We start from the raw sequence: 17,493 nt of genomic DNA, 5'->3' as shown, positions 1-17,493 counted from the left end.
CTCAGTCGCGACCGACTCGTAGCAACCCCATGGACTTCAGCCTACCAGGCTCCTCCGTCCATGGGATTTTCTAGGCAAGAGTACTGGAGTGGCTTGCCATTGCCTTCTCCAGAGCCAAACCATAGTTTCAATCTATTCTATTTTCTTGCATTTCCTTATCAAGCTACCTCATTTCCACAACACACTGCATTGCACTTCTGTGTTTATTATGTGTTCTCTTGCTTAGACCCAACTTCCCTTCCATGCAAGGAATTTATCTTATGGTGGTTAATTGTAGGCACAGAATAAGCATTTATTGATATGAAATAAGAGTCACCAAATAACACTGTGCTACAATAAAAATTAAAAGCAAAACATCCAGACACAGATATTTTAAAAGTGTCCTGCATAACGCATTAAGATTCTTTTCCTTTATGATGATAGTTTCTTCTCTTTAATGGGTTATGATGTCTTCACAGTTAATAAATACATTTAAGAATTAAATTTTTTGTAATTTTTTTTTTTTTTACTTAAAAGACTGCCAATGTATTTGCTCCCAGATTGGTCATAATTTGAATTTGAATTTATATAATTTTTAAACATCACAGTGTGGTATAATTGGGAACATTTTCTAATCTCACAGAATGACAATCAACATAAACAGTTTTCTCTTTAATCATATATTTTCCATCCTCACTAATTTTCTTATTAATAGATGATACAAACATAATTCATAAATGACAGAAATAAAACATAAATATTTAAAATATGTCAGTATCTTGGGTTTCCTGGATGGCTCATACTATTTTAATTTTTTTTAAGATTTACATTCTTCTGAAACCAAATATTGTTTGAAATTTTTAAAATATTATGAAATTAATGGTCCAAATTGAAGGAAGAATAAATACAATGTTAAGAATTTTTTTTTTTCTTTGCCACATTCGAGTTCTTACTGTGTGTGGAGTAAGGACACTTTAAAGTATATATTGCTTATCTAATAATTTTCTCATTTTCAGACTACTTGGTCAGAAATATCTGACTCACACTTTTATTTCCCCTTGCAATATCTTCTGAAAATATCTAGGTATAATCCATGCAATTAGTAGATATTTCTACCTGAAACTCATGATTTGCTAATGTGTTTTTCTAATTTGTGTTCATATATATATATAAAACATTTGTGTGTGTGTGTGTGTGTTTATATATATACACACACATACACATATATATACATTTAGGGGCTTACTTGGTGGCTCAGACAATAAAGAATCTGCCTTTAGTGTAGGAGACCCAGGTTCAATCCCTGGGTCAGGAAGATCCCCCGGAGAAGGGAATGGCTACCCACTCCAGTATTCTTGCTTGGAGAATTCCATGGACAGAGAAGCCTGGTGGGCTATAGTTCCTGGGGTTGCAAAGAGTCCGATACAACTGAGTGACTAACACTTTCACGTTCATGTATACATTTATCAAGTCATTCAAAGTGGCTTGTCCTCAGATGGTCTTAGAAGTTAGTTAATATTTTGGGGTAGAGTCAGTAGCACTTATAGTGACTTGTGTAAAGAAAAAAAGGAATTAAAACTTCTTAAAGACTGTTCTGCCTGTTGCAAACCCTAGATATGCTGTCTCATTCACCATTTTCATCTAACCTATATGATTGCTGTGTCCTTTTTCACAGTTATGTTTTTAGATGAGGAAAGTGTGGCTTAGAGGGATGAAATAGGTCAACACAAGATTACAAGATTTGAGTCTGTGTCTCTAACCTTTAGATTTTCTACTACATCACACAATTAGTGTAGAAGACCAAAGAGATGATAAAACTCTGAGGGAGAGGGCATAAAGTTTCCTGCAATTATCATCTCTCATAGAGACCTGAAAGTTGTTTTTCTGTGCAGTTTTGCCTATTAGAATAGGAAACGAAGAACCATTAGTAACATCCATTTATAGACAGGGATTGTTAGTAAATAGTCTGATGGTAAACTGTCTAATTGCATCAATTAAAAACTATTGTCACGCTAGCAATTTTACAGATGAAGAAATAAAGACATGAAAAGTTGAAAAGAAAGTAAATGGGACTTAATAGACATCTGGATGATGTGACCTTGTCATTGTTCTCTATTTTAGGGTTTTCTACCAAGGAAATTGGTTATAATTTTGATTTCTTTATGCGAGACAGTTTTACAACTGTAATTGAATATTGAAAAATGAAGAATGCTTTCATATGAATCTCATTCTTGCATTAATTTTCTACTTATGAAAATGGTATTTTCCAACCTGCATATCAGATATATCACGTTGTCTTGTGAAGTCTGCCTACTAGATAAATCTAGGTTACTTCCCACCCTCTCTTTATCTTTATCACTGCCTGTCCAGGCTTAAACCACTGCTTCTCATTAGTGATATCAAAATGCTTGTGATTTCTGGAAAACTCTAGGGAGTTCTCTGTACATTTACACTGTACACTGTGCCCTCAGTCTGAAATACTTTCTTCATTTGCTCTCTTGATAAATATGACATAGTTTTCATATGTGAACCACCCTAAAAATCCATCCTATAAATCTCTGGATAGACTTCATGGCTCTTCCGCACACTGCTAATAACAAGCTTTAAATGATTCAACTTATTAGTTGCCTATTGTGTATTTGACTGGTTTTATCACATGTCAATCTCCCCTTCTACTGTGTGACTTCATTGTGGGAACAGACTCTCAAAAAATTTCCATTTAATGACTCATACTAATACTTGTAATATATAATATATAATTGATGGGCTATAGCAAGATATGCTGAAGACTGAAATTGGTATGTAAGAGACAAATGTCCTTTAGTTAATTTGAATTGGAAATAATTAATGGCAAATAATAGGAAAGATGATGGCTGTTTCAATTGTATATATACACTTCATCTTCAATGAGAATTTTGTCATATCCAATCATAATATTTTTAGACGGTTCGAGACAATATAATCCGTGATTTGTAAAACAACTATAAAATTAACTCGATGGACAAATTATAAAATAAGTATGAAAGCTTTGTATCCTAAAACAATAACTGTACTATTCTTTTAAATTATTACCATATTAATTTATTTTGGCAGGAAAGATTAGGAAAATAAAACTATTTTATCCAAATTGATAATTTATTATATAACTTTGAGTTCAGCTGTAATTAAAAGATTACATTTCTTTAGTATTAATGTAAGATTTTTCATATATAATATTTGAAAAACTTAAAATAATCATTAAGCAGATTCATGAAGAAAAATAAATCTGGCTTTCAAACCAATAATAAATAGATTACCTTTAGAGTTGATTTCAAAGCCCTTTAGGGAATGACACATTAATCAACTTGACAAATCTTACACACTACATTTAAATTTTTCTGGACTCATTTATTGATTCTTAGATAGTGACTGGGAAATGAATGCTGAAATAGCTCCACAGGAGTTAAGTTACTTTTTCTTTCCCCCTTTGAATTCCACTCTAAGCTTCAGTGGTTCATATGTCAGCAAAATTGTACTATACCAACATATGCTTCAGTAATTAATGTCCATCTAAAACTTGAACTATTGATACAGCAACTTTATGCTGTAGATTTAAAAAAAGTTTGCATTTCATCTTTGCTGTCCTCTGTCCTCATTAGTACAATAACTTCTCATACCATGAATTTTAATTTTGGATTAGAACATATAGTAGCTGTCACTTGGGAGGGTATCAGTATTTCAACTCTGTAGGGAGAGATGACGCAGGTGGTTTATGTTTGGTGCTAGTGACTTAAGATAGATTCCCGTTTGCTGCTTAGGCATTAAAACTCTCTGCTTAGATGTTATAATCAGTGAGGGATTACAGCAGTTTTAAAATGTAAATAGTTTAAACTTTAAAGTTAAACATTAAGGGGATGCAGCAGAGATGATCATTATTTGGTTCTGGAAATTAAATCAATTATAAATGAGATGGTATACACATAAAACATTTTTGAGGGGCTCTTCTCAAAGTCCTTCCAGGTTTTCCTGTGAGGCCTTCTCTATTTTCCTGATCTTAATGCAGCACAGGTGGAATCTGACAACTTGAGACATACCCGTGGCTCATTTTTACTGTTGTAGGACCAGGCCACCCGCACACCTGTGGCTCATTTTCACCACGCTGATCTGCCCACGCAGGATGGCTGGCTGCTCACTCCCTGTCCACTCCCTGCTCCTGGAGCAGTTCCTGGTTCCCTACAGCCCACTCACAGGATGGACCCTAGTCAGTAAACATCTGTATGTTTGCCCCTCAGGCCCAGATAATGACTCTTTAGGACAAAATGATGCCCTTTGATAGTTGAATAAGGGAAGACCTCTGCCCCAAGAAGGTGCTCAGAGGGCCCTGACCCTCTGCTGGTTTCCCTGGTAACCCAAGAGCCAATCGGATGTCAGTCATTTCCCCTAACTAGTAGCCTTCCCATTCTTCCCCATCCCCCACGGCGAAGTCTGCTTCCATGTTCCTTCCACCGTCCACCCCAAACCATGGTGTGTGGCTCCAGGACCCTACTTAAGACGTGTAAGCTCCCGCATTCAGTGGATGTCTCTGCAAGCCTGCGGGGTGCAGCCCAACAGCCATGAAGGAAATAAAGTCAAGCAACCCCCTCTTTGAGAAGGTAAGGCATTATTATATGCCGTGATGTGGGCCTCCAGAACATTAAATATTACGAATTTGTACTGTTGGTTAGTAGGTTTTACCTTCACATATGTATCTTTTTTTATTTAAAAAATTGTATTCAAGAGTTCTATTCCAAATTGACCCCTGTGCTTACAAAAGGAAAAATGAAGCTGAATTTGAAATCCAGAAGGACGCTTAAGTAGGATTTCTGTAGAGCTGTTTAATTGGGAACATTAGACTGTTTTTTTAAGAGCCTGCTTGTTGTGCTCAGAAAATAGAAACACTGAAGCACATAGAGAGCGCTGGAAACTATTTAGTGAATCAGTGCCAGAGGATCACCGTAAGGAACTTCTGTTCAAATTTACGGATATCTTCTGTTTGAAGACATGGTGACAATTTAATTTCCCTTGAGGTGGCCTTAGTGTCCTTCAATTGGGAGCAGATGTGTTAGTGGATAAGTGGATAAATATTCACTGTTGTGGAATATTTCACTCACCTCTTTGGGGGCATCAGCTTCAATGAATTCAGAATAAATCATCCTGGCTTTGGAAGCAATTTTTTCTGCACTTTCTGTTTTCTTAAAGTCTTCACAGGCAAGCCAGAACTCAACATTTTCTTCACTAAACTCTGATTTTAGGAATGTTCGAAAAGCATCTAGACCAGCTGTAAAATACACGAGGAAAAGGTTTGTGTATCACACAGCGCAGTCATGTGACCAATTGTATACATTGTTTAGTGAAAGCATTTGAGGATTCAGTGGCAAATATTTATCATCCCTCAAATATAGCATTTATACATTTTAGTTTTTAACTTTAGAAAGCTTGATTTTGGATCAGTAGTCATCGATGTAAAATATTCAATCTATTTTTCTAATATTAGCACTTTAAAAAAATTGAACAACAACCAGAAATGCTAGGATTCCTGTACGTTCCAGCTCTTCTCACTGTCTTATTTTCAGCCACATTTAAACATTTATTATTCCTGTTCATAAATGTTTAAGTTTCTGACCACCTGTTTAGCCTCTTTTCTCTAGTTTCCTCATGTAAAATGTGCCCCAGAATCTTCTTTGGCACACACAGAACTCTTTTGAGAAGGCAATGTTTCTAAATCTTTTACAGCCAAGGATAGTTACGAGAGGGCCTCTACTGAGGTATGAGGTACCAGGTTAGAAAGATTATTATCAAATTCCTGCAGTTGCCTGAACTAAGCAGGCCTTTCAGTTTGTGTTAGTTTCAGTCCGTACCTTCCTATGGCAGCGTCTGCGCGTCAGTGAGACTGTGCGTCTTGGAGGAGGAATCACCCATTGGCACGCTTGTCCTTCAGAGGATTTGCCTTCTGAAAATTGGTGGTTTTCTCCTACACCTGCCAAGGGGGCCCCTCAGCCTGGCTCAAAGCCACTCCTCCCTAACTATGTGCTAGAGGGCTGACTCTTCAGGTTGCAAAGTAGGGAGAAATTGACTAGCAAAAAAGTAAGTATCAGAGAAACATGTATGGAAAGGGGCCTAAGTTAGTTGTTTATTGGTTGCTGCAGGTTGGAAGGAAAGTGAAGGTTAGTGTAGAAAATAGAAAAGGTCTTCATGGAACAAGGTGATTATCTAGAAGCCCTGGATTAAAACTAAGCATAACAATTTTATTTTTAATGATTCGAAGTACAGTTGAAATAACAGGTCGTTGCAAAAGATTTTCAGATACCAATTAAAATTCTCAGTATAAATATTGCAGAGTGTGAAAGTTGTTAATATGTAAGCACTATAAAAATTCAATTGCACGTCTTGTGTTTAGAAAATACATTAGAGAAGCTTCTGTGACACAAATTTGGTTTATAAAAATCCTCTTAGTAACACAATTAAAATTTTCCATGAGTTTGATCCAAACAATGATGAATTTGAGAGGTCTAAATAGAATTTATACTAAAAAATCTATTTTATAAAATAAAGTATATAATAATACTGAAAGAATATTGAGGAAGCATGTCTGGCACTATTTTATACGTGTGTCGTTAAAGCATACGAAACTATTTTGCAATATGGGTTATCTAAATACATCCCAGAGAGATGGGAAGTTAAAGATCTAAAAAAATATTATTATTCTCTCCCCTCCTGCCATATTCATAGAGAGAGACATTGAACTAACAGTCACTCCTCCTTTTTTCCTCCCATTGCCCTGTTTGGACACATAGGAACAGAATAAGCAGGTAACACTGGGGCTAGTTATCTCTTCCTTGCATAGACAATCATTGAATCACTCATCTATTATATACATACAATTTGAAAGTTCACAGGTCGTCAAGTGACTTTAGAATAGCCACAGCCACAGCCATATATTATCTGAGGGTCCCTCTGTGTGAGGGAATAGTTATGGGTAAGTGTGACAGGGGCTGAGGAGTTGAATATGTCAGGAGCAGGTAGCAGAAGGCACACTAATATCTCTGCTCAGTATGTGCAAGGCGTATCATCAAGTTACCAAACAAGCAGGTAATATGGTGGGTCATCTGTTTAAAGCATTGAAAAGCATGGGAGATATTTTTCTGATTTTAGAAAAGCAAAATCCAGACAGCTTTGCAGATGAATCTATGACTTTTGTACTTTCTGTGGGCATGAGGTACAAAATCCCAGGATATCTGCAGGGTGGTGTGTCTGCCTTCATCTATAACCTTCATGCCTCTGTCTGCACTGCTGCGGTGGCCAATCCCCCACCTGCAGAGACACCTTCCCTAGGGTGTTAGCAAACCTGATCTGTCCCGCTTGTCATGTATTTAAGGAAAAAAGAAACATGCTCTTGAAACTTACAGAAATGAAATTCCATATGGCTTTCATATATGTTCTTAGTTGGATTCTAGGGTTTTGATGGGTTATTTTATGTCTGTGCTTTGTGTGTGTGTGTAGTGTCTGACTCTTTGTGACCCCATGGACTGTAGCCTGCCAGGCTCCTCTGATCACGGAATTTGTCATTTCTTACTCCAGGGGATCTTCCCTACCCAGGGATCGAACCTGAGACTCTTGTGTCTCCTGCATTGGCAGACAGATTCCTTACCACTGTGTCTCCTGGGAAGCCCAAAGTATGTGTGCATGTGTGCTTGGTCATGTCAGACTCTGCAGCCCCATGGACTGTAGCCCACCAGGATCTTCCGTCTATACTTTAGGAATTAGTTATTTAAGAATCATAAAATGATAGTGTAATTTCATCTAAATCAAATTGTTTTTATGAAAAAAAAAACAGCCATGAAGAACATATTCAGATTTATCATGTTTCAAGCATTTCTAATATTCTGATATTTACTTTATAAATTTAAAGTGGAAATGCCATTTGATTAGAACAAACACTACGTTTAAATATTTTCTATGTATGTCTCTTGTAGCATCATTTCTATCCTGTATGAGACAGAAATGCTGTAAAGCAAGTTTGTACAGCAAAAGCAGAATTCTAGATATCTTTGTATATGACTGTTTTATATTAAATTCTGGGATGTTTTATTTATAATTGACCAAACTCACTTTATTAAGCCATCATTTTAATTACAAGTATATATCCACAATGTACATATTTATATATATATACAAATATATTCAAATATGTTTTTGTATTCTCTAAAGTAAGAATAACTTAGTTGGAATAAATACTTTAGCCTGAAGAAGCAAACAATTTATTTAAATTTTCAACTTTTCAATAGTTTGTATGTTTTAATTTGCAACAATAATAGTCATGCTGCTGCTGCTGCTGCTAAGTTTCATGAGTCGTGTCCGACTCTGTGCAGTCCACCAGGCCCCGCCCTCCCTGGGATTCTCCAAGCAAGAACACTGGAGTGGGTTTCCATTTCCTTCTCCAATGCACGAAAGTGAAAAGTGAAAGTGAAGTCGCTCAGTCGTGTCTGACTCTTAGCGACCCCATGGACTGCAGCCTACCAGGCTCCTCCGTCCATGGGATTTTCCAGGCAAAAATAGTGGAGTGGGGTGCCATCGCCTTCTCCGAATAATAGTCATGATATATATCAAATGATAATGAGACTGGCTTCCCTGGTAGCTCAGCTGGTAAAGAATCTGCCTACAATGCAGCAGACCCTGATTCTACTCCTGCTTTGGGAAGATCCCCTGGAGAAGGGATAGGCTACCCACTCCAGTATTCTTGGGCTTCTTCAGGCTAAAATAAAGTATTTATTCCAACTAAGTTATTCTTACTTTAGAGAATACAAAAACATATTTGAATATATTTGTATATATATATAAATATGTACATTGTGGATATATACTTGTAATTAAAATGATGGCTTAATAAAGTGCGTTTGGTCAGTTATAAATAAAACATCCCAGAATTTAATATAAAAGTCATATACAAAGATATCTAGAATTTTGCGTTTGCTGTACAAACCTGCTTTACAGCATTTCTGTCTCATACAGGATAGAAATGATGCTACAAGAGACATATATAGAAAATATTTAAATGTAGTGTTTGTTCTAATCAAATGGCATTTTCACCATTTCTGTGGTGGCTCAGATGGTAAAGAATTCACTTGCAATGTGGGAGACCTGGGTTTGATCCCTGGGTTGGGAAGATTCCCTGGAGAAGGGGATAGCTATGCACTCCAGTATTTGATATACATCAAATGATAATGAGACTAAGACAACTTTATCACTTCCTTTCTATTTGGAATTTTCTTGTTCTTTTAATGTCTGTAATTTCTATAATCTTGTATTCATTTATTTATTTATTTTTAAATTTTTAAATTTAAATTTATGTATTTTAATTGGAGCCTAATTACTTTACAATATTGTATTGGTTTTGCCATACCATTTAGACTCAATCTAATTCCATTTAAACTTTGGGCCTGTATAAGTTTGTAAGACTTTGGGGAATCTTATACTTCACATATTGATCAATCTCATTGTTTATAACATGTCTACAACTTTCAGAATTTATTTATTTAATTTTAATCCTTGCATTTTTAGGCCTGTTATCGTTTGGATCTTACCTTGATTGGTTAAAAGTGTGTCCATATTTTCAGACCACGCCACTGTTTCTGTAGTTGGTGACCTGTGGAAACAACATCTACCCTTGACCATAGCATTGTGATCTTTTTCTTCTGTAATCTATAGTAATATTTGAGTTATGTGTATTTGTTGAATTATATCATTTAAATGAGCTTTGTATCACTAATTAAGCTACAAAAGGTCAACAAGGATTATATAATATTTTCCACAGTGGAAAGCAATAGCAAAGAAAAGGGAATGTGATTTGACACCAGCAAATTATTTACTATTCTAACCAACAGTATTGATCATACTTGCAAATTCTTGATTTCTAATGAAGGTATAAGAGAGATTGCTCCTTGCTCTGTAGAGCCTAGTGAATTTAATCTCAACTGTATTAATTGTTAATTTATGTTGGTTACACTAGTCTGTTCCTGAAGAGTTATCATGATAGCAATGAACTATTTTCTAAGTTTTCACAGTCTACAAAATTGTCCATTTCATAATTATGCATCTTAAGTTTCTTTATAGTTTTAAAGATTTTTTAATGTGGGATGATCTTGAAAATGTTTATTTATAGTATTTTAAGGAGTCTTCACCCCATTTTGAGACAGCCTTCATTTCTCTTTAAAGGTATGCTTCCATCTGGGTTGATTTATTTAAATCTAGGTATCTGTCAGGACAGAGTAATATCTTTTCCAAAGCAGTCAAAAAATTTATTGACTTAAGTCTTCTGAAGAAGGTATACTTTGGGGGATGTGATGTAGAAATAATAAATCAAGTTTCCGATGTAAACTTTCAGAGATGTAAATATATCATGCATTATTCCCCTTAATAAACAAAGATCCTAATGAAATAAGTCCCCATCCATAGAAAACATCTGCTACCCAGAAGAAAAATCTTGGATGATGTAGCTGTGATGTGCAAATTACTTATTAGCTATGGAAAGGAATGATCTAATTGAAGGTTTCTATTAAAAAGATTGATAGTCTCACATCCAGTCATTCTTATAAAATTTATATTTGCATATCAAGGTGACTAATCTTAAATATGCTCGTGTGATGCAGTCCCTATGCTTTTACATTCTATTACTTTGTGTGATTTGCTCCAGTTTGCATTGCTCTCCTCTCTCCTGCTGTTGTAGTTTTATTCTCAGATGGTAATATCTGTACTCAGAGGCCACACAGGGGGGCTGGGTGACAGGGAGCACATGCTGGTATCTCCCAGTACTTGGATTTCCTATCTGCCATTTCTTTTACTTTTTCCTCAATGACAGGCAACTGATTTTCCTTTCTCCCTTGATCTGCTAAATCTTGGGAACACAAGGTTTCCTGTGAAGCCATTTTGAAATGGTGTTCTTTCATTCAAATGAACTGAAAGGCATTTTCATTTCTCACCTTTTATAAATGGAGAATGGGACCCTATATACGATCTAATTTTACGTAGAAGAGCTTGTGTGCACTATAAAAACTGTTATTCTAAAATGATCATGTTATATTTCATATGAGTCCAACATTAGTTCTTCTATCAAATTTTAAGAATTGTATCAGTTCAGTTCATTCTCTCAGTCGTGTCCGACTTTTTGCGACCCCATGGACTGCAGCATGCCAGGCTTCCCTGGTGTTAAAATTATCATAGGATCACTTAAAATGCACATGTTTAAAATGTTGTCTGTATTTGTAGATTGAAATTTGGTGGTTAGCCTGGTACTCAAAATTCTCCTTAGTGCCTGTGGAATGTGTGTTAATGAAGAGGGCAGAGAGGAGATTTGATCTCCAGTCTGGCTGTAAAGTACATTCATTTTAAATAAGGAACAGTCATCAAAGAAAACCTTGAGAAGTAGACTCTAGGCAGAATCATTCAGGGATGAATATGTACTCCCCCATTTGTTTGTAAATTGTACAATGACAGGAAAAAAAAGTCATTGTCCAGCATGGAGAGCAGTGTGTCTGGTTCGAGAAATATGTCTTGGATGTATAAAAAATAATGACTGAATGGCCAAGCCCCAAACAGTGGCAGGCGTTAAAGCCTTCAGTGGAAGAAGTACAGTGACTTTTAAGATGCTAGTAGATGATGGTGATGAGAAGGTTAGTAAAGGTGTAGCTGAATTTTATTAGCTTCAAAGTGTGTTTTGGGTGAGGAAAGCAGAGAAGTGATGCAAAAGCATCACTGGGCAGCAACAAACCAGGGACCTCTCTGTCAACCCCGAGTGAGTGAAACTGTAGGGAGTGGACAACATCCATTCTGAAGGCATCAAAGCAAACCATGGCCTTTAGGGAGAGCCAGAGTTTGCTTAAGCCAAAAGCAAAAGGAATATTCAGTGAAGTGCTGGTTGGAATGTAAAAGAGTCTTTTTTAGAATGGAATTATTCAAATAAGTGTTAGCTATTCTTATTATCATCATAAAGGTAGGGAAACAGTAAAAACAGGAAAAAGAGAGCAAAGTCTTGGAGCTGGTGTAGAACCAAGAACAAAAGAAAATTCGTTATGTGTTGAATTAGAGAGATTATACTAAAATATTATAGGTATTCTATAGGTATAGAATATTAGTGACAATAGAATTAGAGATACTAGGATGTTATAAAGGAAAAAAGTTGTCCTTCAGCTCTCTGAATAAATACCTGCTGCTGTGTGTGATTGTGCCTGGAATGCCTTTAGCTCACTATTTTCTAAGAGTTCAAATTTGACTTAAAGGTTCAGTTTCAAGCCTGATAGAATGGAAGGGTTGGTTGTAAGGCAGTGCTTTTCAGATTCTTTATTTAAAGAAACAATGTTAATTTGCTGCCCAAATAAAAAATTGGGGGTTGATTATATGTAATTCTGTGAAGAGTAATTTATTGCTATATGTGAATAAACTGAAAGACAATTTTTATAATAGCACGAAAATGCATAACGATGCTCCAGATGTTTACAGTCTATATCATATTGTGCTAAACACGTCGCATACTTTACCTTATTTAATCTTGAAAATGACAGTCTGTTTTAATTCCATGCTATCGATGAGTAAGAAGAAGGGATGTGAATAACTGGTGTAATATCACACATATATTAATGGGCAGTTAGAGTTCAAACACAGGTGTATTTTTGTGTTTCAAATACACAAACTCTTTTCACAATTCTTCTTGGCATAGATGAGTCAATATACATATGGTTATATACTTTGTTCACATTTTGGAACACATATAATATGTCAAATAAATTTTAGAGTGCTTTTCCTATAATAGGATTTATTACCTGTCACAGCAAATATTTTCTCTACATAGTTAAATTTTAACTTTGCTCAATAGAAAGTTTTTCAGAAGACAGTGATTCTTCAGGTTTGTATGCTGTCAAACCAAAATAAGACCTTTCTTATTTTAGATGTGACTGACACATAGGTTTTAAATTTTTAGAAATGTAACTATACAAATGTTAAGAAAAATCTATTGAATTAAAATTGGGAGATAAAGAGGGTGGCTGGCTTCAGAACATACTGACTGGGTAGAACTTAACTTGACATGCGGTACTGTAAATAAATGGACATTGTACATTTCCCTCCCTCCCTCTTTCCTTTCTGACTCTCTTGGTTTCCTTTTTTTCTCTTTTGTGTTTTAGTTGCAACTTTACAAAGCTTTTGTCCAGCTCTTCTCCTTTGTGTGTGTGCATATATTTCCTGTAAAATTGTGATGCATGGTCAGGGTAACTTGTGTGTGTGTATGACTTGCCATGAAAATTTCACTTGTGTATCTGGAACCAGAATCACACTTGGCATTTCATGGGGTTTGGGCTGATTTCCTTCCTTATGTGAGTGCCATCAAGGCCAGCAGTCCTCATATTACATGTCCAGAGTAGAGTCAGGCCAGATGGGAACTGTGTGAAGCTACCAGTTATCTTGCTAATGGTGCCCGTTAGAACCTGTTGTATTCCATTAAAAAAAATGTGAGCTCCAGCAACTGAGCGGTCCACACTCAATTAGCAAGCGGGAGATTCACACAAGGAGCCGGGTGCTTCAGGAAGTGACAGCTGCTGCCTTACCAACAGATATATCTGTGTTCAAGTTTCTCAGTCCATGTTGCAACAGCGAATAATTTTTGCTAGGATTGTGTATATCTTAGGTCTTTAACCTGAAGATCGAATAATTTGGGAGAGCCTCACATAAAGACAGTGGGTTTTCTCCACTTTCTAAGCTTGCCTTATCTTAGTAAATATAAAGAATTAACTGTAAACACATGCACTGTGGGCAGATTTTAGAAAAGAAGGAAAACTCAGTTGAGATAGGAGAAAAAGTATAAATCAGGAGGGAAGACAGCAATTAACATATTTATAATAAGTGAAAGAAACGCAACATCGAGACTCATGGAGACTCAAGTGTTTTCATCTGTATATCGTCTGAGATAAGAAGAACTTTAAAAAGCAACTCACTTCACCGGCATTTTTCGTTCCACTGTCTGTCGCAGATGATGCCAAATTTCTCTTTCTGACAGATCTTCCAGCTTAAGGGAATGCGACAGCAGGAACAGTACAATTAGTATGCAAATAGCTATCCCCTGGGTCACAAACTGGCATTCTTTAAATCAAGCTGTCCTCAGCTTTGTTTCCTTTTGTTGTTAACTTTTCACTGGTCAGAACACTTAAACTTCTAAGTAACAAATAACTCTCTGAATAAGCATGGCATTTCCTCCAGTCTGTAGTATAACTGGAACAAATTCCATTTGGAAGTTTGGTTTCTAAAGTTCATATACATTCATTTCCAAGACAACTATTGTTCACATGAGGTTAAATCAACTCAGGAAAAAACATATAGATGACTTCACTTTCACTTTTCACTTTCATACATTGGAGAAGGAAATGGCAACCCACTCCAGTGTTCTTGCCTGGAGAATCCCAGGGATGGGGGAGCCTAGTGGGTTGCCCTCTATGGGATCCTACAGCCTCAGACATGACTGAAGTGACTTAGCAGCATAGTTCTGTATACCTTTAGGTCTTTAGTCTGACTAAAAAGTCATTTTGTTTCTCTTCTTTGGTTCTCAAAGTCTGAGAAAGACTTTTTTTTTAATACTCTTATTTTAAGTATATGTGTTTAAGGATTTTTTATTCTAGCACAAGGCATCACACTTTTGAAAAAATTGTGCATTTGTTATAGTTTAATAACATACATTTGTCAATTTATTTTACCATGAAACTCAAGGCATTCTGTGCCAATATTTCTTTATGCAATGCTGATGTTTGAGATAATAATAGCTGAATATATTTATCAAGGTAAAGGACTTATATTGGTATTTTTATTTGTAGTTGAAATTTTGTACCTATAACCCCATGTTTCATCAAGCTTTTATGCCAATATGACAGAGTTCTTTGGTAGTAAGATTCTACCAGTGTATATTTATGACCTTTAATGTAAATTAAACACTCCTGAAAGATTGACAGTTTTCAGGGTGGAAGAAATAGGAGTCAGAAGATGGCAGAAAAGTTGCTTGTGCCTGAGTTAGCATGGAAACATCCCCGTTTCATTGATCTACAGAAATGCCAGAGGACACTCCCTAGGCAAGTGGCCCTGGGCTAATGAGACCAAGAAAAGCAGAAGCAATGACCTAAAAAGTCAGTATCATTAAGAAAGGAAGCCATCAGTTAGCTCCATTCATTTGGTTAATTCAAGCACCATTAAGTAATGTTCTTATGAGATGCAAAAACAGAATCATTAAACATATTTAGGCTTGTTGTTTTGCTGAAGGGGGATAATGAAGTACTAACTTATAAAGTATATAAACATATGCCTTGAATGTAGTACATTTTAGAAAAATAAGCTGTCCAAATTTAAAGATACTCATGGTAAAAGCCATGTTAAGTCTACAAGAAATAAGAGGCAGGAATAGACTAATTTTACAGTAAAACTTAAAAAAATGAAATTTGAGTTCAATGCAATTGCAAGTATATTCCTTCTCATAACTCCTCCCACACACATAAATTGTTATTTAATGTGTACTTCCTATGCTTTTTAAACTTCTTTTAATTGCTCAGGAAGAACAGAATTGAATTTTATTTACCAACCTGAAAGTTCATAATAAAATGAGCAGGTGAGTAAATAAACTTGTCTTATTAAGCTAAATGATTCTTAACTGTGTTCAATTCGCCTAAAGAGAAGATTGTCATGTTGGTGTTGCTAGGACACCTAATTATCAACAGCTCTTAGTTTCAGGGGACTTAGACTCTGTCATCAGAGCTCATGCTCAGTGTGCCAGGCTGAATGATGGCCCCCAAAGAGGTTCATGTCCCTGTAGCCTGAAACCTGTGGGTGTGTTACCCTACATGGCAAACGGAGGTTGATGTTTCCAGGTTAGTGAGATGGGCCCAGTGTAATATAAGGGTCCTTACAAGAGAGGGCCAGGAGGGTTCAGACCAATCATAAAATACATGAGGACAGAAGCCAGAGGCTGGTGTGGTGTATGGATGGGCCAAGGAATGCAGGTGGCCTCTAGAAGCTGAAAAAGGCAGAAAAAGAGGTTTTCCTCTCAGAGCCTGCAGAAGCAACCAGCACTGTCCAGTAAAGCTGATTTGGGGTTTCTGACCTCCTGGTCTCTAAGATAACAAATAACAAATTTGTATTGTTCTGAGCTTCTCAATTTGTGACCATTTGTTACAGAAGCAGTAGCAAAGTAATGCATCCATGGAACTCTAATCTTTAAAAAATGCTGCTTAAAAGAAGACAGGAATGAAATAAAATGGGCATGAATTTTGAGACCAGAGTACTGAGTTCACATAAAATGTGGATCCTTCCTACCGAGCATTAACCTTGTCATCTCTGAGGCTCTTTGCTACTGAAATGGAGATAGGGTCTCTTTCACGGGTTATTGTGTGAAACTAAATGAAAATATGCTAAGCCAAGACACCTTACATATAGTACTTGTATGTTTGTTTTTTATTCTTTTCCCTTATTTGGCGTTCACAGAGCAGTGAATGTCAAATAATGGTGGTTAAGATGTAGTATGGGGCTTGTATGGGCAATACTACCATCATGCAATCAATGGAGGTTTCTGTGTAAGGAGTTGAGATTTATTCTATGAATTTTTGAATGTTTACTTTGTATAATGAGTTATGATAGGTGTACTAAATGACGTGCATGAGAGGAATATAAAACTTTAATCAGGCAATCTGAGATTGATGATTCTGGAAAATTAGCATGATGAACTTGTATGTGGAATGAATTGAAAGAATGTGATAATAAAGTGGTCCACATATGAGATGCCAGGGGTTTGGATAAGGACAATTATAGAAGAGTAGAAGAGTAGCCATCAGTATTCTGGTGGCTGTGTAGAAGGGATGGAAGAGAGAAGGTCAGAGGACCAGATTTCAAACCTGATAGCCTGAAAGAATGGTATTCCCTAGTAACCATGGTAATAGCAAAAGAAAAGCCAGTTTAGGGAAATCAATAGGTAAAAGAAAGTTTAGGGATACACGGTACGTTGGCAGAGTTTTGATTAAATTTCCTGTCAGTGGGAGATCACAGCATTTTTGACAGCATACCCCAAGACAACACAGAGCTTTTACATCTATATGAAGCCTCTCTGTTAATTTAAAAAGGCTATTTCTGTCTACCCTTCAGTACCTTTAAGTAGGAGAAAAGTCATTTTAAAAGAATTGAATTCTCTTACAAAATTTAATCTATTAAACTAATAGATCCATGTTTTGTGAAAGCATAACATTTTATTTTGGTGCAACTTCTAGACAAAGTTTATATCTATAAAAAAAATATGCTGAATGGATTGTATGACATCCAAGTGAGGATGTCATGAAGTATTGGTGTGTGTGTGGGGGATCCTAATAGTTGAAATAATTGAACACTTAAAATATAACAAAAAATTCCTAAGCATGATTTCCTTGATCATTATTCTGTGAGATAGACTGTTCTTTTATCCTCATTGTACACATGAGGAAAGTGAGA

General features: G+C 36.1%; 1 protein-coding gene across 1 annotated transcript in view; it reads right to left on the bottom strand.

Moving 5' to 3' along the window:
• The window catches only part of RGS21 (regulator of G protein signaling 21), a 28,361-nt gene extending 14,374 nt beyond the window's left edge, over positions 1-13,987 (bottom strand). The window contains exons 1-3 of the mRNA XM_005897387.1: positions 13,977-13,987; positions 9,579-9,655; positions 5,109-5,275 (exon numbers count right to left, since the gene is read on the bottom strand). Of these exons, the coding sequence (XP_005897449.1) occupies positions 5,109-5,275; positions 9,579-9,655; positions 13,977-13,987 (255 nt within the window). The remainder of the gene's footprint in view (positions 1-5,108; positions 5,276-9,578; positions 9,656-13,976) is intronic.
• Between the last annotated feature and the right edge of the window lie 3,506 nt (positions 13,988-17,493).

The sequence above is a fragment of the Bos mutus genome, chromosome 16, assembly GCF_027580195.1.
Source record: "Bos mutus isolate GX-2022 chromosome 16, NWIPB_WYAK_1.1, whole genome shotgun sequence".
NCBI lineage: Eukaryota > Metazoa > Chordata > Mammalia > Artiodactyla > Bovidae > Bos > Bos mutus.
The sequence above is the reverse complement of the archived record's forward strand: the minus strand, read 5'-3'. Positions and strand labels throughout refer to the sequence as shown.